Consider the following 20945-nt stretch of genomic DNA (forward strand, 5'->3'; position numbering starts at 1 on the left):
ATAATTAAAGATTCTGAGAAAAACAATCAATCAATATATCTTTAAAAAATCAATTATCTTTATTTAAATCAATGCATATAACCTATAATTTGTCATAGTGACGAATTAAATCTAGTTGTTAATTGTAATTGTATAAGATTTAAATTTGTATCCGTTTTTGTCGACAGGACCACAATGCAAAACAAGTTTATTTCTACTTGATTGTGTATTATCCTGTACAAATATGTTGTTAAAGTATATCGACAAAATAATAAAAAATAACTAAATAAAGACCTTATAATATTGAGAAATAAAAAAGGAATGCAACACTATGAAACACATTACACCGTTTTTAATTATATAATAATATCCCTTTTTTTATTGCCAAATTACAATGCATAACAACAACACAATTAAGTTGGATCAATGCAAACCCATGGTACTTTAAAGTATGCGCCTCCTCTTACTTGGTTGCACCATGGAGCTACGATCCATGTTTGGATATATATAACAAAAATGCACAAATTTATAAAATACTGATAAATACATGCACAAGTGACGAAAGTTGAATTGAAAGGCGAGATAAATTTCTCCAATTAGAAAGATTATCTTATTCTTAAATAAGCTGTAAATGCGAATGCAGAATAAATGGAAGATAAGCAAAGTTTGACGTACGACGGCCAAGAACGAATTTTCTTTGTGGAATATGAAATATTTTTATCATAGAAAATAATAGTCCCGTGCACTATTCATGATTTCTGTCTTAAACTGATAGGAAAAAATGTGATAGATATTATAATTGTAATTGTCAATTAGGCTACACTGAACATTTTTATTCAAACTCTTTTGAACATCAAATTTTATAGAGTATATGTTATCATTTGGTTAGTGTAATATCCTTTTAAATTGTATTAAATTACAATACACAATTAGTCTAAAAACAACAATATCCAAAGTAATGTAAGCCAATAATTACAATAATTACAATACACAATTAGTCTAAAAACAACAATATCCAAAGTAATGTAAGCCAATAATTATTTAAATAATACGCAAATAGATTACGTCACGCTTAATTTAGCTTCAACACGTACGTATATTTTAAACATTGCTATTACTCGGGCACGAGCCTAAATAATGAATGATTTTTAATCTGCGTTTTTGAGTATCAGGTTTTACATAGCTTGTGTCATTAATAATTGCGTGTCTATGTTGTAAATATCCCATAAATATATACGTTGAGCCTGAAAAAGGAAAAACATGCACAACGTTAATGAAAAGTGTTTTGTTTCGAGACATCTTTATGTTTTTTAATTGAAATTTACATCAGTCAAAACCTTTTCTTCATGGTTTTTTTATCGATATTATAGTAATACCAGGAGGGCACTGATAGAGCGCAAACCTCCGCCTATGAATATGAAAATGTAATCACGTGTTTCCATACAGCTACGAAACTATCCTTTAAACTCGTATGAAAATAATTTTTTGAAAGAGAAAACACACACATACCTCGCAAATTGACAGAGGTATTATTATTATAAAAACCGTATTTAGAAAAAATTGAGGCGAATATACGCAATTCTCACCTTCAGCTACATTATGGCAGTTCTGTCCTGTTAGTATTATTCTTATTTCAATAGATTTTGTTTCTGTGTCTATGTTAAGTAAATCGCGGCCTTTGTATACTTTGACGACCTCAACTTCCAGACGATGAACTAAATATTCTGAGTATATTTCATGATGAATTAATGAAACTTTACCGGATAATACTGAAAATAGAAAATAATACAATAAATAATTATGTATGTCATTGTAACAAACCAGTTTGAGTGACAGTTAATTTTGCGACTTTTAATGCTTTTGAATAACAAACATAAGAAATATAATAGTAAAGTAACTTACTGAATGGATGTGTGCATGTGGGCTTTGTTTCTTGATGACTACAACTTGACTGCACGTTAAAAACTGAAAAAAGATATAAAGATAAATGATACATGTAACTATAGTAAATAAATATAACCAAAATATCCTTAACACTCGACGTAATTATAATTTTGTTATAATACACTTGTCTTTCTCTTCCCTTAATACATTTAAATCGTCAAAACAACAAGATTCTATGAATAATGTCTGATTCATCATTTAACTCGTTGACCAATAGTCGAGCTATTTTAGAGTGGTACAATAAGTTGAGAAAACCTACCGTGATATGCAATGCAATCTTGTTTACACTCGCGTTTTGTTGGGAATCTGTTACCAGTATTCGTAATTGGACACAAACTGGTTCTAAATGGTAGACACACGCCTCTGTCTGTATGATAGTACCATTCGAATACACCACCATCACAATGAGGATCATCCGATTTGTCATGGCTGTCTGGTACCGGCTGGTAGCAGCGACCGTTACAGGTTGTACTGCACTCTTCCCTCGAAACAAAACGGTTACCGTTACCTCCACAACCGCTATATCTCAATTCTTTACATGTCATAGTGTCATTGTTGTAATACCTACGTATATAATAGTAACAATTTTCACTATTTTACTTTATATAAAATCCTAGGCTTACAATAATAATTCAACAAGAAAACAATGAATCAGCAAGAAATCATATATGTACATTTTGTAAAAAAAAATTACTATACATTCTCATTTCATTGAAATAATATCCTGAGTATGTACGATATTTTTTAAATAATTCACAAGTTTTCACAACTTTATAACTAAAATTGTAAACTTTTACCATCTGCTGTATGTATATTGTCCATTTCCATGATCTTTTGGCAGTTCGCATACAGTGTCTAAACAAAAATAAATAATACATAAAATAAATATTCCAGCTCAGGTTGAACAACGTAATTAGATTTTTCTTCTGAAGTAAATCCCAGATTAATGCAACCACATTGACCAGTAACTGTCCTAAATATTTTCATCCAGTGAACATTATAAGAATATTGCAATATCTTCCACGTATTATATTCAAACTAGAGCACTATCAGAGCAACTACTGACTTAAAAACATATTTAGTATATGGATACATGCAGTAAAGTAGTAACTTACTTTCGTCAGTGGGTTCAGATGTATGAATAACGGTATCTGTATCTGTACCAATGAAAATATTTCGGAGTGATTATAATAAAGAATCTTTAATATACAAATTATGACCACCGCCAGCTAAAATATCTGGAACGGCTTTTTTTCATTCTCACAGATTTTCCCATCTTTACCGAAATTCCGGGCGGTTTATAATTTATATAATAATTATTAAATACGTTAAAACCGTGACTTACCTTCATTATCTGTAGCACCTGAAACGAAAGCTGTAATGTAAAAAAAATATTTAAAATAGTAAATGTAACAACAATGACTCAAAGCAGCAAATTTAAAAGACGCAGAGTGATAACAGTAATTATGGACAATCAAGTTAATATCAGAAATTAGATATGGAATATTCTGTGAGGCTATTCATGATGAATTGATGTTTATCACATTATTGTAGTTCTAGTTTTTGGTCCATAGCTTTTATTTTTAAGAACCATATTCCTCGTTTAGGAATCACTGCCTTATCAGATTCAATGAAACACTTCACATTATACATTAACGACTAACAAGTTTATTAATATATTAAAACATAACGGAGCGCAGTGTTTCCGAAAGTCTACTCCCTGCTGTAAGGCCGCACCTTGCCACAATTTAATTTAAAATATCCTGTTAATAAGTATTAACATTTTTCAAACCAAATAGTTCTGGGCGCAGTGTTTCTCCCGGAAGCGCACTCCTTACTGAACTAATTCAGCCAAGCCCGCAAACATATTATGATAAAACTAAACAATTTCAAGCCAAATATGGAATTCATACTGTATTTCGTGTAGAAATTTAAAAAAAATAAGAAAAAAAAAGTTTTGGGCGCAGTGTTTCTTCGGGAAGCGCACTCCTTGCTCACCTTGCCACAAACTAATTAAGACAAGCCCGATAAATGATACAGATAATTTTCAACCAAATAAGGAATTTTTATTTCGTGTTTTAAAATAAATTTTGAAAAAAAAAGTTCTGGGCACGTTCTTCCGGTATGCACTCCCTGCTGGAAGGCTCACCTTACTACAAACTAATTAAGCCAAGCCCGTAAATATGAATTATACAACAACTAAATAATTTTCAATCCAAATAAGGAATGTATATTTCCTGTTTTCAAAACCCATTTTTGTGCTATTATTATTAATTGTAATTGTATTTAAATTTTTATCCGTTGCAAAACAAGTATATTTCTACTTGATTGTGTATAATCCTGTATAAATATGTTGTTAAATAAATAAATAAAATAAAATAAATAAATAAAAAACAATGACATAATTAACTTAAAATGTTGTAAATGTGAAAACTCATGAACCGAAATGTTTTGGTATTCTCTTCTTTTCCTACTTCCTTTTCCAGGCAATACTTTGAAAACAATACATCAATGATTATAATAACTTAAAAGTCCGATCATTAAGATAATTATTGCAATAGATTTCTTCATCATTACTATTTTATTAAACTAGGTTTACTATTCTAAAGAACCTACAGGGTATACTGCTGTATGATAAACGAATTGTGTTGAAAATATATGACAAAAATATCATAACTGTAACTGTTATATGGTTTAATTTAAATCACGTATTTCATATTACTTTATTTAGGTTCTGTAATACTTTTACCTTTTTAAATTAGTTGTAGGCCTATTATAAGGTTATTGACAACATTTTCTGTAAGTATTATGATATTTTTTCAATGAATGACTGAACGGTGCTCTGCATAATTATGGTGTATTAGTGAAATGATTTAGTGTTGATAACTGCTTGTTACGTATGGAAAGAAATCAGTATAATTTCAGTGGCAGCAACAGTTTAAAATGAAAAGTAAAATACTTGAAGGAAACGTTTAATTAAATGCATTTTAAATCTTGTTTTTCAATTTTAGCCTCATTATTAAACTTGTTGGTTTATGCGTATTTCCTTCTATTCTTTCAATGAGAAGAAATGCGCAACTAATTAGAGCTCATGAAACAATTCACGCGCAAATAGTTTGTCAAGTGTATAGGTAATCAAAGACATTTAATTGAGGCAAGTTGATTTTTTTTTAATATAACAAAATTTATACAAAATAATGGTGCACCTTATTACTCTTTAAAAACTAATTTATAACTATTATGGAAAACAAAAAAATTGAATTAGAAAATATTTATGATGCTGAGGCCAGAGGTGCTCAGATAAGATCGAGGGCTAAATGGATTGAAGAAGTTGAACGTAGTACATCTTTTTTTCTTGGTCTTGAAAAATCAAACTGTAAAAATATACAAATTAAGAGCCTGTTAAACAATAATGGAAAGATTGTAACAAAACCAGAAAATATACTTGATGTTCAAGTAAAACATTTTAAAAGTTTGTATGAAAGTGTTAAAATATGCCCCCAACAAAAATTGATGAATACCTGAAAAAGACAAAAGTGAATACACTCACTGATAAAGAGAAAGAGTTATGTGAAGGTAAAATCACTATCGAGGAATGTAAAGGGGCTCCTTTAAGTATGAAGAAATAAATCGCCTGGCTCAGATGGACTAGGTGTAGAATTTTACATTTTCTTTTGGGACGGTGTTGGACAACTGTTATGTGATGCGTTAAATGAATCCTTTGATTCAAAGAAACTTTCAAACTCACAAAGAAGAGGTGTTATTACCCTTTTATTTAAAAGTGGTGAAAAACAAAATTTAAATAACTGGCGTTCAATTACACTCCTAAATACGGATTATAAAATTCTTGCCCATGTGTTAAGTTATAGACTACGCAGGGTCATTAAGTCACTAATTGATTCAGACCAAAAGGGGTATATTAAAGCTCAGGTACAGGCATGAATTTTAATTATAATATCTGGTTAATTGTACATAAATCAAATATTTGTAACCGAAATCAAGACGAAAAAACATGAATTTCCCTTAATACAGTCAAATACAACATTTGGCAAAATTCTGCCATAAAAACCAGGAAGACTTTTTTTTCAGTAGTTAGGTAGTATAACCTAATGTAATAACATGTCTGGTGATTCCCTAGAAAATGAAAAAAGATGGTGGATATACGGTGGATAATTTTTGCTATAGGTTATTTTTCATAGCTTTTTAAAATGCCTCTCTATTTACAAAATTTGTGTTCAAAAGAATAGAGATTTTACTGTGTAATTTGAACTATCCCCCACTGATAAGAAAGTGCTTATTTTCAACAAGCGCCTGTAACACAAATAAAATCTCAAAAAATTATGAAACATAGGGGAAACTATAGATCGATAATTATTGGAATGTATGATCAATAGAAATTTTGTGCCCGCACCTGGCCTTTAAAGATAGGTTTGCGGGGGAAAATATACGTTTAGCTAAAGATCTACTTTATTATACGGAAGAAAATGATATTGAAGGGGCTATGATGGTTCTTGACTTTAAAAAGGCTTTTGACTCAGTTAGTAGAGAGTTTATATTTGCGGTATTAGCAAAATTAAAATGTGGTAATGTGTTTTGTGAATGGGTAAAAATTCTGTATAACAATTAATAATGGATGGGTATCAGAAAACATCAGAATGGAAAGAGGCATTCGGCAAGGGTGTCCGCTATCGGCACTTTTATTTATTCTTGAGGTTGAAATAATGGCTTCTAATATAAGAAATAGTAATATTTACAAGGGAATTAAATTACCAAATGTAAGTGTCGAAGCTAGAATAAGTCAGTTAACTGATGACACAATACTTTATGTTGGTAATGAAAAGAGTCTTCATACAGCGGTTAAAACTGTGGAAGAATTTTGTGAAATGTCAGGCTTGAAATTAAACAAACATAAATCAAAAGCTATGTGGATGGGTAAATGGAAAAATAGAAGTGATAAACCACTTATTTATGTTGGGAAAAAAAGCCGATAAAGATATTAGGAATATATGTGAGATATGATTACAAGACTTGTGAAACTAAAAATTGGAGTGATAAACTGGTTGATTTTGAAAAGATTTTGAAATTATGGAGTTCTAGAAATTTAACACTTTATGGGAAAGTAATTATATTGAAGTCACTTGCACTAGCAAAACCTACATACAACGCAAATATTATTACTGTACCAAAGTATGTTTATGACATAGTTAACAAACAAAGTTATACATTTTTATGGAGTAAAAAATCTGAAAAAATAAAAAGGAAAACCTTAATTGGAAACCTAAACGAAGTTGGAATTAAAATGCCAGATTTTAAATTACATACAAAAGCACTTAATGTCACATGGCTAAAAAGGTTGTTACATGAAGATGAAGCAAAATGGAAATTTATTCCAAAATTTTATATTAATAATTTATGTACAGAAAATATTCTTTTTAACATGACAGATGAAAACCACTTTATACATAAAATGCCTATGTTGAAAGCATGCATAAAGTATAATAATTGCTGTAAAAGAAGTGTAGACACATATGATGATATAATGAATGAACAGTTGTGGGGTAATAAGTTAATACAACTTAAAAACCAATCACTATTTTATAAACATTGGATTGAATGTGGCATTATTTTAGTGAAGGATATTATAAAAGAAAATAGATTCTTAACTTCAAAAGAATTATTGGTAAAATTAAATTATAAAGCAAACTGGTTAAATGAATACATGTGCTTATTAAAAGCGATACCAATACAATGGAAAACTATAATCAAATACGAGAAAAATTGTTATTATAATATAACAGAAAATGTCATTAAGAATAGATTTAAGGACATCACAACAAAGAGTATTTATCTCTGTTTTGTGGAGGAAATTTTTGTCCCTCCGGTTTGTCAAGGAAAATGGGAAAAATATTTTGATAATTTTAATATTGATTGGAAGTCATGTTGGTTATCTAAAGTTTGTAAAATGAAAGATAAAAAATTAATACACTTTAATTACAAACTGTTAAATAGAATTTTAGCAACAAACAAAAGGTTGTTTATCTGGAAACTAAAAGATACTAATACTGTATATGTGGTAGATGTGGAGAGGTACAAGATGAGGAGCATATGTTTTTTACTTGTAAATTTATTCAAACTTTTTGGAAAAAAATAGATATTGTTTTAAAAGGTACCAATCATATAAACATGTCTTTTCAAAATCTGGTAATTGGAACAAGAAATATTCTTACTGATTTTATATATACATTTGCTGCTTTCACGGTTTATAAACAAAAGATACAGGCTGATGTTACAAATAAAAGTTATTTTAATTTATGGAAATCTTTTAAACAAGGAATTCTATTCAGAATGGAATGTGATATAGTGTATAAAAGAGAGGAAAGCATAAAAAAAATGGGAAAAAGTAAAAAATATTATTTTAGCAATGTAAAAACGTATAATTGTTAAACAATACAGGCTAAAAACACGAGAACAATTATTACGACACAATACTTAATGTTCTTGTATGTTTTTTTACCTTACTAGTTTTATTTACTGGTGGTATATGAGTTACAGTATATTTTATTTTGTGATGATCTAATGGCAATTGTGAACCTATATGTGATGTATATTTTTATATAACTTCTGTCTATTTTTTAAATGCTTTAACTTTTTATATATAAAATACTACAAATAAGAAAAAAAAAAATATAAGCTGCAGAGATAGTTTTCTACTGATACAAAATTGATATAGATTACTGTAACAATTGTAAAGAATGAAATAAAAGTGAGTGAATCTCACAAAAGACAAAAAAAAACTAATTTATAAAGAAATTAAATTTAAGGTTTTATCGTGAATCTTAAGTATAAGAAAGAGAATATATGGAAAAGGAAAGCCGTAGAGCTGACCTGTCAAGTTTATCCCATCGTAATGAACCGGATTTTTGTTGCTTAGCAGCTATTCAGATTCATCTTTTACACAGAAATGTGACCTCCCGTCACACTTATCAGATCCAAAAGGTAATTGTTTGACTACACAACATTGGCCCAAGACGACCTAGGATAAGTTATTAAAGGCGACGATTGTATACTGCATATTCATTCAGTCCAGTCAAGTTGCAACATTTTCTACAAATTAGTACTTTCTCTTTTTTTTAAATGACATTAAATAATTTATGTTTAGGTATCACTCACTTGCAATTTTTAATATCTAGTAAACTAAGATTATTGTTTCTACTAATTATTATTATTATTCAACGAATTATTAAAAAATAAGTAAAATAAACACTCAATTGCATTTTAAATGAGTAAGTTGTAGGTAATCAAATACATTTAATTGAGGAAAGTTGATGAAAAATCATATTCAAAATAAGGGTGCACCTCAACAATCTTTAAAAACTAATTTATAAAGAACTTACAAAACATAAATTAAATAAATGCAATTGCCAAATTTCTTACTGGCCAACAAAGACAACAATTTAGTTACGTTTTAAAGAAAAGTTTTATGAAATATGTTTGAATCATTTTGTTGAGCTGAATAAATATAAAGGTGATGAAGAATGGAAATGTGTAGAAGAAAAGCGCTTTTCGAAACTTACCACCTCCAACCACACAAGTTACAAATAAAGTAACGAAGAAAATGCTGCAAGATGTTTTCATAGCTATGATGGATGTCGACAGTCACCTCAAAACAATGGATCCTCCTATAATAGTAAGGTTGCTCTTGTTGCAGTTTTTATGCGATGAGATGATTGAAGACAAATGGGCCTTAAACACATAATGAATCCTTTATATAGTCTTAGATATTATCTGTACAAATTGATGTATATATATATATATAGAAAAATATTATCATTATCGATCTATACTTTGGTATGCACGTGATTTACTGAACTAGATTGCGTTATCTACTTCATTTGAAGGCGGATGTTCGGTTATAACAACTGACGAATGAAATCAAAGATGTCAGAATACATTGCAAGTAATATACATTGTGCACACAAAACACATATATAGAGAAAAATAGTTAAAAACATGTACATTATTATATGCATATCGAGGTATGTGAACTGGCCTAAATAATGTATTCATCAAAACAATGCTACATTATGAAATAACAATATACTGTAGGCCTACAAATGTTTGTTTAAATAATTATAGTAAAATCAATTAAATAGAGAATTATGGTTTACAGTACAGTAGTCTAAAATTCAATATCCCCCCACCCTCCATGGTGGGGCCTGTGGCGAAGCAAATTTGGTAAATGACACCCCTAGATGGTTGGAAATGGTACTCTCGTCCACATAAAATTCATGATAAATTGAGCCTAATTGGCCCGGACATAACACTCCCATCTTTCTCACGACAGCAAAACTTTTGGTAAACACGAATGTGATAAAATTTGTTTGTGTTGTTCTTGTGTGTGTGTGGGAGGCGCAGATTGTTTGATTGTCACCTATAAATTACCTCACTGCTGAAAAAGTCAACATTAAATCGAAAGTACCACAAACCACAGAATTGACCGCGTTGCAACTGAACATTTTCTCCGACGTTAATCGGTTATCTGATAATAATCACTTTTTAAAAATCATTACCCACAACGCAGTTCAAAATGTGTAAGGCTGATGAGTTGGTTTGTTTACATCCATTAGCCTATTCCTATCGCTTCCTAAACTATCACATGTAGGATTAAAAATGTAACTCTTCTGTAAAAGATATAATATTAATGTAAACTCAATAGTAGTGCCGTCAATTGACTATAAACCCAATAATAGTCGGCGTTGGTACTCTATCTACTAGCCAGGCTACATATCTTTACCGAAAACGACAGGCCTAAAAAAGGACATGCAAACATAGTTAGCCTTTTTACTCCCCTGGAGTCTCTCGTTATAATTCTCCCCAACAAAATACAAACAATCACATCTCATCGGTCCACATCGTCGTTTTGCTGATCGTTGATTGCGCGATAGTTTCCATTGTAATTCACATGTAAAACGGTCTCTTTATTTAAGTATTGTTCGTAGTTACCTTGAATACTGCTCTACTGTCTGGTCTCCCAATTACAAAACTTATATAAGACAACTTGAGGGAGTTCAGCGTAGAGCAACTAAATTTATTTTAAATAATTTTGAAGCTGATTACAAATGCAGACTTCAAACATGCAATTTACTACCATTATGTTATAGGCGTCACTTTACTGATATCGTTTTTCTCTTTAAGATTTTCAATTCTAATATAATTAATACCGACAATTTATTTAATATTCACAATCCACAACGTGTTACTCGTAGCTCTTCTTCTGTTGGTACTCTTTTTGATATTCGTCGCTGCAGAACTGAATCTTCTTTTCAACCATATATCCCACGTGTTACCAGAATTTGGAATAACTTACCCAGTGAAATCCGCAACTTAAATATTTCTGTTAGTTCTTTTAAAACCAATTTACTTAATTATCTCAATATTTATTTTTTGAATAATTTTGATATTGAAAATGTGTGTAGTTGGTCGCTTTCTTGTCGATGCTTTTATTGTAGAACGTAATTTATTTATTTTTCTCTGTTCTGGGTTGACCAACTAGTTAGCACCTGTTTGGTCTTTCCGTGCCTCCTTTTGTAATTGTTTTGTCTTCTTATGTTTATGGCAGAAATTGAATAAATAAAAAAAAAATTAATAAAATAAACAGTAGGCTGGATGTAGGTTTAATGAAAATTTAAGAACATTGATCTGATGGAAAGATAAAACCAAGTTTTAAGATAATTGTTCCTTATTTTTATAAAAATTGTTGTACGTGAATACGTAATTGGCGCATTATGTAAACTCGTTTTTGTTCTTTTTTTATATATAGGTAAAGTGTATTGGGGGTTCAATTACATTTATCGTCCAAGACAGTTATACCTAAATATTTATACTGTGAAACTAGGCCTGTATTGATCTATCATCACCAATTTTAACAATTTTATGGGTTTTATCTTTCTAAAGTCAATGATTATTTCACATGATTTCAAAAGATTAGATAAGAAGGGATGTTAAGTTGTTTAAGTTTAGATAACAGGATGACATTGAAGGGTAGTAAATGCTGGTGAAAAGTCAATGAACAGAAGACAAGAGTATGTGCTCTTCTTATCTAGATGTTTCTGAATTGAATGGACAATGGTCGCGTTGTAGCATCCTCCAAGTGGCACCACGACGCGCCCTTATGCACACTGCATGTGATCCAACAGGCATTCCACAACAGGTTTAATCAAGAAATGAATAAAAAAACAAACACACACACGGGTGATCGACTACATAACCTCCTTGGCGAAGGAGGTTCAAAGCATATCATTATCAATTATTAACTCTAGGCAAATTTGCGTGAAAAAAAACTTCAGGTACAACTTTAGCATTCCATTACATTTATTAACAAAATAAATACAATATTAAACTACAACAAGTGATACAATAGATAAACAGTATCCATGTTGAATACTTTATAACATATTAAAAATGTATTTAAAAAAAACATAACTATTGTTAAAATAAAAAATAGACTCTGGTAAAAAAGAATTTCGATATCGTGCGCTAGACGGATTCGTGGTACATAACAGTAGTCTAAAATCAGAAAGATTACAATTTTATATTGCACAAAAGGATAAAATACAAATTATTCATTGCATGATACCGTAATTGTAAAGTTTTCCAACTGTAGACAGAGCTTAAGATACACTGAGCAACATTCTATACAACCGAATCAATCGAATTTATTTGATACTTTGAGTGACTGAGACATACGGTAAAATAAATATAAAATGGTTTATCGACGTTAAAATAAGCTATCTGCCGGAGAAAGTATAATCTTCAGGTTGTTATTCGAGTTTGAAAAAATTAAAAATAGTAGTCTTTAATTATATCGTACTTTACCTTAATTAAAAGTATCGAATTCTATAATAACTAGTAACTGAAAGAAAATAATGTTTGTTTAAATGCGCAAATAAACAGCATGCTTTGAGTGCGTGACAAAGTGCGAGGTGCGCCGCCAAATAATTTGTGCACCATTTTATCATTTCCTAAAGTGCGAGGCATATAGTTTACAATTATTGCGAGGCATATAGTTTACAATTATTGCGAGGCATATAGTTTACAATTATTGCGAGGCATATAGTTTACAATTATTGCGAGGCATATAGTTTACAATTATTGCGAGGCATATAGTTTACAATTATTGCGAGGCATATAGTTTACAATTATGGCGAGGCATATAGTTTACAATTATTGCGAGGCATATCGTGCTATGCTATAGGCCTAATAATCAATTGTAGGTTTTAATGGAAATTTTAAAACATTGATCCGATGGAAAGATAGAACCATGAAAGAAATAAAACTGTATATTTCCTCCATAATAGAACCAAGTTTTAAGATAATTGTTCCTTATTTTTATAAAAATTGCTCTGTACGTGAATACGTAATTGGCGCATTATGTAAACTCGTTTTTGTTCTTTTTTATATATAGGTAAAGTGTATTGGGGGTTCAATTACATTTATCGTCCAAGACAGTTATACCTAAATATTTATACTGTGAAACTAGGCCTGTATTGATCTATCATCACCAATTTTAACAATGTTATGGGTTTTATCTTTCTAAAGTCAATGATTATTTCACATGATTTCAAAAGATTAGATAAGAAGGGATGTTAAGTTGTTTAAGTTTAGATAACAGGATATGACATTGAAGTGTAGTAAATGCTGATGAAAAGTCAATCAACATAAGACAAGAGTATGTGCTCTTCTTATCTAGATGTTTCTGAATTGGATGGACAAGGGTCGCTGTAGCATCCTCCAAGTGGCACTACGATGCCCGTTATGCAAACTGCATGATTGTGATCCAACTGGCATTCCACTACAGGTTTAATCAAATAAGAAATGAATAAAAAAACAAACACACACACGGGTGATTGACTACATAACCTCCTTGGCGAAGGAGGTTCAAAGCATATCATTATCAATCATTAACTCTAGGCAAATTTGCGTGAAAAAAAAAGCTTCAGGTACAACTTTAGCATTCCATTACATTTATTAACAAAATAAATACAATATTAAACTACAACAAGTGATACAATAGATAAAAAGTATCCATGTTGAATACTTTATAACATATTAAAAATTTATTTAAAAAAACATAACTATTGTTAAAATAAAAAATAGACTTGGGTAAAAAAGAATTTCGATATCGTGCGCTAGACGGATTCGTGGTACATAACAGTAGTCTAAAACCAGAACGATTAACATTTTATATTGCACAAAAGGATAAAATACAAATTATTCATTGCATGATACCGTAATTGTAAAGTTTTCCAACTGTAGTCAATTCACTATCTAAAGATCTGTCTACACTATCAAAAAAGTATCATATGCATAAATATGGTAGTGACATGCTCATGGTAGTGATATGACATCATCATGTCCATTATATGGACACATCACATAAGTATAGACAGAGCCACATTCTATACAACCGAATCAATCGAATTTATTTGATACTTTGAGTGACTGAGACATACGGTAAAATAAATATAAAATGGTTTGTCGACGTTAAAATAAGCTATCTTCCAGAGAAAGTATAATCTTCAGGTTGTTATTCGAGTTTGAAATAATTAAAAATAATAGTCTTTAATTATATCGTACTTTACCTTAATTAAAGGTATCGAATTCTATAATATCTAGTAAACTGAAAGAAAATGTTTGTTTAAATGCGCAAATAAACAGCATGCTTTGAGTGCATGACAAAGTGCGAGGTGCGCCGCCAAATATTTGTGCACCATTTTATCATTTCCAAAAGTGCGAGGCATAATTACAATTATTACGAGGCATATCGTGCTATATATGCTATAGGCCTAATAATCAATTAGTAGGTTTTAATGGAAATTTTAAAACATTGATCCGAGGGGAAGATAGAACCATGGAGGAAATGAAACTGTATATTTCCTCCATGATAGAACCAAGTTTTAAGATAATTGTTCCTTATTTTTATAAAAATTGCTCTGTACGTGAATACGGAATTGGCGCATTATGTAAACTCGTTTTTCTTCTTTTTAGGTAAAGTGTATTGGGGGTTCAATTAAGTTTATCGTTCAAGACAGTTATACCTAAATATTTATTCTGTGAAACTAGGCCTGTATTGATCTATCATCACCAATTTTAACAATGTTATGGGTTTTATCTTTCTAAAGTCAATGATTATTTCACATGATTTCAAAAGATTAGATAAGAAGGGATGTTAAGTTGTTTAAGTTTAGATAACAGGATATGACATTGAAGGGTAGTAAATGCTGATGAAAAGTCAATCAACAAAAGACAAGAGTACGTGCTCTTCTTATATAGATGTTTCTGAATTGAATGGACAATGGTCGCTGTAGCATCCTCCAAGTGGCACCACGACGCGCCCTTATGCACACTGCATGTGATCCAACAGGCATTCCACAACAGGTTTAATCAAATAAGAAATAAGTAATCCTGCTAACAAACACACGCACGATGAACTACATAACCTCCTTGGCGGAGGTAATACATCGTTCAAAGCATTTCATAATCAATGCTTAAATTTGCATGAAAAAGAAAAGCTTCGAGTACAACTTTATCATTCCATTACATTTATTAACAAACATACATACAATATTAAATGACAACAAGTGATAAGATAGATAAAAAGTATGTTGAATTCTTTATAAAATATTAAAAAATTGAAAAAAAAACATGTTTTAAAAAACATACTATTGTTAAAATTAAAAATAGACTCGGATAAAAAGAATTTTGATATCATGCGCTAGACGGATTCGTGGTACATAACAGTAGTCTAAAACCAGAACGAGGAGGAGAAAACACAAATTACTCATTGCATGATACCGTGATTGTAAGGTGTTTCAACTGTAGTCAATTCACTACCTAAAGATCTGTCTACACTATCAAAAAGTATAATGTGCCTAAATATGGTAGTGACATGCTCAATTGTGGTAGTGATATGACACCATCATGTCCATTATGGGCACATCACATTAGTGTAGACAGAGCACATTCTATACAACCCGTTCGAATTTATTTTTGATACTTTGAGTGACTGAGACATAAAATAAATATAAAATGGTTTGTCGACGTTAAAATATGCTAGCTTCCGGAGAAAGTATAGGCCTAATCTTATTATTCTAGTTTGAAATAATTAAAAATAATAGTCTATAATATATCGTAGGCCTACTTTACCTTAATTAAAGGTATCGAATTCTATAATATCGGTAACTGAAAGAAAATAATGTTTGTTTAGTGTTGTATGTATTTCCATGCTGTGATATTTACCGGTATTGTAATCTTTCTTATTATTTACCCCAAATTAGAAATCTAAGGGGAAAAACTTGGCTTGCAGGGGAAAAAATGGTTGACATAGCCTCCGTAAACAAAGCAAATATTATTGCAAAGAAACTCGTCTCGAATTACAGCTACTAAGAGATACTGAATAAGTAAGTCCTGCAAAAACTAATCTCCAATAATGTGAGTTTATAGTAAAAGAAAATACAAATATAAACAAATGTATTATACAGAAAGTGACAGTTTAAAACGAGTGCGACAATATTACGTCATGTTAATTCATTGTGCGCATGCGGAGATATTTGGACGGGTTTCTTCGCTCACCTCGACACAGTTTGATTGTTTCTACGTCCGTCGTGTGACGACCGGCCGACGACGCATCGATTGACTAGCACGAATATGATGAACATGTGTTATTATTAATTCGTTTTATTAATTTGCTTCCAAAGAACAAATCAGAACAATATCACTTGGACTGTTGTCGTAATACCCGCGTAAGTTAGTTCAGGGCCGTAGCCAGGATCTGTCAAGGGGGGTTCGGACACTAATGAGCAAAAAGATCGTACTTTTTTCCTCCTTCTCAAACACGTCGATAATTTAAAGGACGATAACTATTTGTTGCCGTATGTTAGATGCGCGTGCTCTGTGCGGAACCGCCGATTGTTTGATCATTTACTCCGTATTTTGTTTTGCGTTCAAGTTCAATGCGAACGTACATCTAGGAGCAGCCCCGAAAAAAGCACACTGGTTGAAGGCAAATGCTATTTGCCAGCTCTATCTATAATATTTATTTACAGCAATTTGTTGTGGAATATAAATATGTAAATAGGTGATATTGATACATTTTAGTACGTATCGGCTGGTGGTCTAGAAAAAAATAATCGGATGCCATAATGTGAACTACAGTAGGCCTACTTGATACCATAGATATTATAGTGTAAAATATTAATATTAACTATAATCCTCTATGATACATACTTCATAGTCACACATGAGGGGGATGAGGGTTCACAGTCGGTTAAGGGGGGTTCGCTGTAAAGGGGGGGAGGGGGTTCGCCCGAACCATAAACCCCCCCCCCCTGGCTACGGGCCTGTAGTTAGTAGTAGTACTGTAGTAGCCTGAACAAACATAATAATACAGTACTTTAATTTTCTTGATTGTATCAAACTGAATTAACTGAGATTCACAATATTCATACGTCAAAGACAGTAAAATATTAGCCAAATTATAATTCAATTTAACTTAATTTACTAAACTTACAAAAGTTTTTCTATTTTTATTTCAAAACAACGATGGTATTCGCTTGGATTATGTGTATGCGGTATACGTGGTGATCTCAGCAAAGAATAATTAAACAATCCGCAATTTTCGCATTGGAAATTTGTATAACTTTCTTTAACAGGGCATGGATACCCGCCCTCACACGAACGGATGTATACAGACTAAAGAAGACTTGATTTAAATATAATGATAATATATTTTGCAATTATAAAACATTTTATAAAACATATTCAATAACGAACTGTTGTACATTCACTTCTACATTAAATTATTTACCACCATGGAAAATTAGTTCACAAAGAAATGCCAAACAGCAACAACAAAAATCAACGAAGTGTTACCAACATGGTCGATTCTTTGCCATTGTCACCGCGCACCAGTCTACGCCCGGTAAATTAAGTAATGTTTTTATAACTTAGTATAAAATAGATGTTATGTATGAGATAGAATGATAAATTTTATTAATATGTAGGCCTCTTTGTTTCTACCTGAAACAAGTTAAATATTGAAATATTATTAAACTATCATTCGTGTTGAAAACGCGTCAACAACACGCCCGCTAGAGCGCCCTGTAGTGTTGACGCGAACTGCTATTCAGCAGTTTGTTACTAAATAAATTGCATAAATGAACAATTACAAATAGCATGTACCATGATGTTAGCATGTGCTGATAACATCATAAACATTTTACTGATGGTCCTTGCTTAGATCAGTGTGACCGTCACAAAAAGTTATATACATCCCGACGTAATGCGGCGCCCTACCTACCTACCAAACAAACCCAATTGCAAACATAAATTAATAAGTTGGGATAGATATATTATAGTGAAATCAAATTCTATTAGTTTCAAATTAAAAAGGTTGAAACGAAGAATGTTGGGCGATGCAAGTTTAAGAATTTACTTTTTCAAATAGGTATTGGATGTTTGGATGGCACAGCATGTAGAAGATCATAATTATTTTATTAGAGAATTTGAATTACGGCTACAGGATATTGAAAGGCAAAATTATCGAGGATCGAGTTAAACTTTCTCCAAGGTTGAAATATTACAAAGAAATTAAAACCAATTTTAAATTAGAAGATTTTCACATTTATATTTATTTTATATTTATATTTATATTTATATTGACTAAATTAGGAATGTTAGATCTTGAAAACGAAGGGAAGATTGTCAGGAATTGAAAGGTAAAAAACATATCTGTAAAGTTTGCGAATGCAACGACGTAGAAAATTAATATCATTTTGTTTTAGAATGTCCATACTACAAAGAAATTAGACTTTTTTTAAACCTAATTAATTAATTTTACTAATGCAAAAAAAAAAAAGTTATTTATTTTCCGTCACATTCAAATTGTTGTTTTGTTTGATGGTTTTAACTGTGTTTTTTTAATTGCTATTTATATATTTGTTCTCTCATAAGCCAGAATTGGCTGGTCTTGTAAACAAGACTGTGATTAAATAAATAAAATAGATTTAACAGCAAAAAAATAACTATTTTGCTGGTACTTACTACTCAAATTTAAATATTATTATCATATATTATTTATCATATTTTTCATACTACAGTATATTGAATAATTAATATCTCTATGGTCATTAAACTCAAAGCTTAGACTTAAACAATTTTAACAAACTTCCCTTTCTTGTTTAATGCTTGTAACTTTTTTTTATTGCTATGTTTCGAGTATGAAAATATGTTTGATGATTAATAACAGTGTTTAACATTTCATCTAATTATCAGGTGATCATGGTCCACAAGATGGGAACCCTTGTGGCGGATCTGGAATTTCATCTTTTTCACCGACTTGAACAACAATTGCCATTCCATATTCATAGTAAGTATCTCTTCCCTTACCCTAAAAACGTTCATTTTCCTCAAACAGTACAGTCTAGTATTTAATTTTTTAATTAGTTGATCTACATGCTCTCCCCATGATAAATTATTGTCATACGTTACCCCAAGATACTTATATGTTTTAACGATTTCTACCTCATGTCCTTTAATCTGGACAGGCTCAATTTCCCTTCTTTTTTTTACGGCGGAAATCTATTCGCATTTCTTTGGTTTTTGCTACATTAAGTTCCAGGAAATTTTCATCACAGTATTTCGTAAACCTAACTATTTCAGATTTGAAATTTGTATCGTCATCCTCTTTTATTAAACCTATCATAGCAGAATCATCTGCAAATTTAATTACTGGACAGTCCGGGAATCTAGGTTGGAAATCTGACGTATACAATGTGAACAAAAACGGTGCAAGTACAGTACCTTGTGGTGCTCCCGTATTTGTCCGAATAATGTCCGATCTGACATTTTGATTTAGCCTAACAAACTGGAGACGTCCAACGAGGAAGTTAAAAACGAACGAAATTAGTAAATTGGGGATATTCATGCCGAACAACTTATTAATTAAAATGTGTGGTTGGATGGTATTAAAAGCTGAACTAAAGTCGAAGTACATAATCCTAACAGACGGGGATGTTCTCCAATTGTCAAGATGGGCATACATTTTTTCATTTTTGTATATTAATGCGTCTTCAGTGTTCCTGTTTCTCCGATAAGCGAACTGATGTGGGTCCAAAAAATCTGCAACTAATGGTTTCAGGCTTTTTAGAACAATCTTTTCACAGACTTTCATTGGGACGGATGTTAGCGCAACAGGTCTAAGATCGTTATAACACTGTATATTTTGTCGTTTAGGGATTGGGATGATGCATGACGTTTTCCAGGATTCTGGCAAGGTTTGTGTTTCAAAAATCAAGTTAAAAATATATACAAAAATATCTGCCAATTGGGTTGCGCATAATTTAAGAACTTTGGGTAGAATTTGGTCTGATCCAGCTGATTTGGATGCTTTCAGACCTTTAAAGTGGCTGGTAACTTCATCCGCATTTGTCTTAAGGTCAAAACCACTTTCATCTGGTAAGGCCAACCTACTTTTGATTAAGATCTGTTCATCAGAAAAATTATAGCGATCGAACCTATTAAAAAAAGTATTTAATTCATTAGCATATTGTTTAGTCAAATTTGACACAATTCCACTTCCTTGTGGCGATTTTGCATATCCGCTCATTTGCCTCATTCCCCTCCAAACCTTACTCATATCATTACCTACAAAATGTTCTTCTATTTCACGTTTGTACTTTAGTTTACTTTTACGTATTACTCGTTTAAGTTCCTTTTGGATTTTATTTAGTTCATTTACATCACCTCGATCGAAGGCCTGTCTCTTTTTCTTAATAACATCTGTCACCTCCCTATTTATCCATGGTTTACGGTTTCCGTAAATTTTTACTTTCCTTTTTGGTATTACATTTTCAGTACAAAAGTTAATATATGCACTGACCGCTTCCGTTACCTCGTTATTCTAGTGGAAATCGTGGTATGCCAACTGTAAAATTTAAATGAAGCAAGTGTTCCACTAAATTAGC

At 31.1% G+C, this 20945-nt stretch overlaps 1 protein-coding gene across 2 annotated transcripts; it reads right to left on the reverse strand.

The window, feature by feature from the left end:
* Nucleotides 1–285: 285 nt before the first annotated feature.
* LOC140043940 (tissue factor pathway inhibitor 2-like) lies at nucleotides 286–9647 on the reverse strand. Of its 2 annotated transcripts, XM_072088432.1 has the most exons (8): nucleotides 9498–9647; nucleotides 3269–3298; nucleotides 3039–3080; nucleotides 2721–2778; nucleotides 2183–2487; nucleotides 1882–1944; nucleotides 1566–1748; nucleotides 286–1223 (listed from the first exon to the last, which is right to left on the reverse strand). In XM_072088432.1, exons 1-8 carry the CDS (start codon nucleotides 9556–9558, stop codon nucleotides 1081–1083), a joined length of 885 nt encoding a protein of 294 aa, XP_071944533.1. In that variant the 5' UTR covers nucleotides 9559–9647; the 3' UTR covers nucleotides 286–1080. The 2 variants fall into 2 exon arrangements, with proteins under 2 accessions (XP_071944533.1, XP_071944535.1); XM_072088434.1 differs by lacking the exon at nucleotides 3039–3080.
* Between the last annotated feature and the right edge of the window lie 11298 nt (nucleotides 9648–20945).

Source organism: Antedon mediterranea, chromosome 3 (genome assembly GCF_964355755.1).
Source record: "Antedon mediterranea chromosome 3, ecAntMedi1.1, whole genome shotgun sequence".
Classification (NCBI taxonomy): Eukaryota; Metazoa; Echinodermata; class Crinoidea; order Comatulida; family Antedonidae; genus Antedon; species Antedon mediterranea.

Bases quoted from the DNA above. Each gene is read 5' to 3' on its own strand.
- LOC140043940 (XM_072088432.1), bottom strand. From the start codon at position 9,558: ATGAAAACATCTTGCAGCATTTTCTTCGTTACTTTATTTGTAACTTGT. The intron at 3,299-9,497 runs GTAAGTTTCGAA...TTTACATTACAG, and splicing joins AACTTGTGTGGTTGGAGGTG to CTTTCGTTTCAGGTGCTACA. The intron at 3,081-3,268 runs GTAAGTCACGGT...TCATTGGTACAG, and splicing joins AGGTGCTACAGATAATGAAG to ATACAGATACCGTTATTCAT.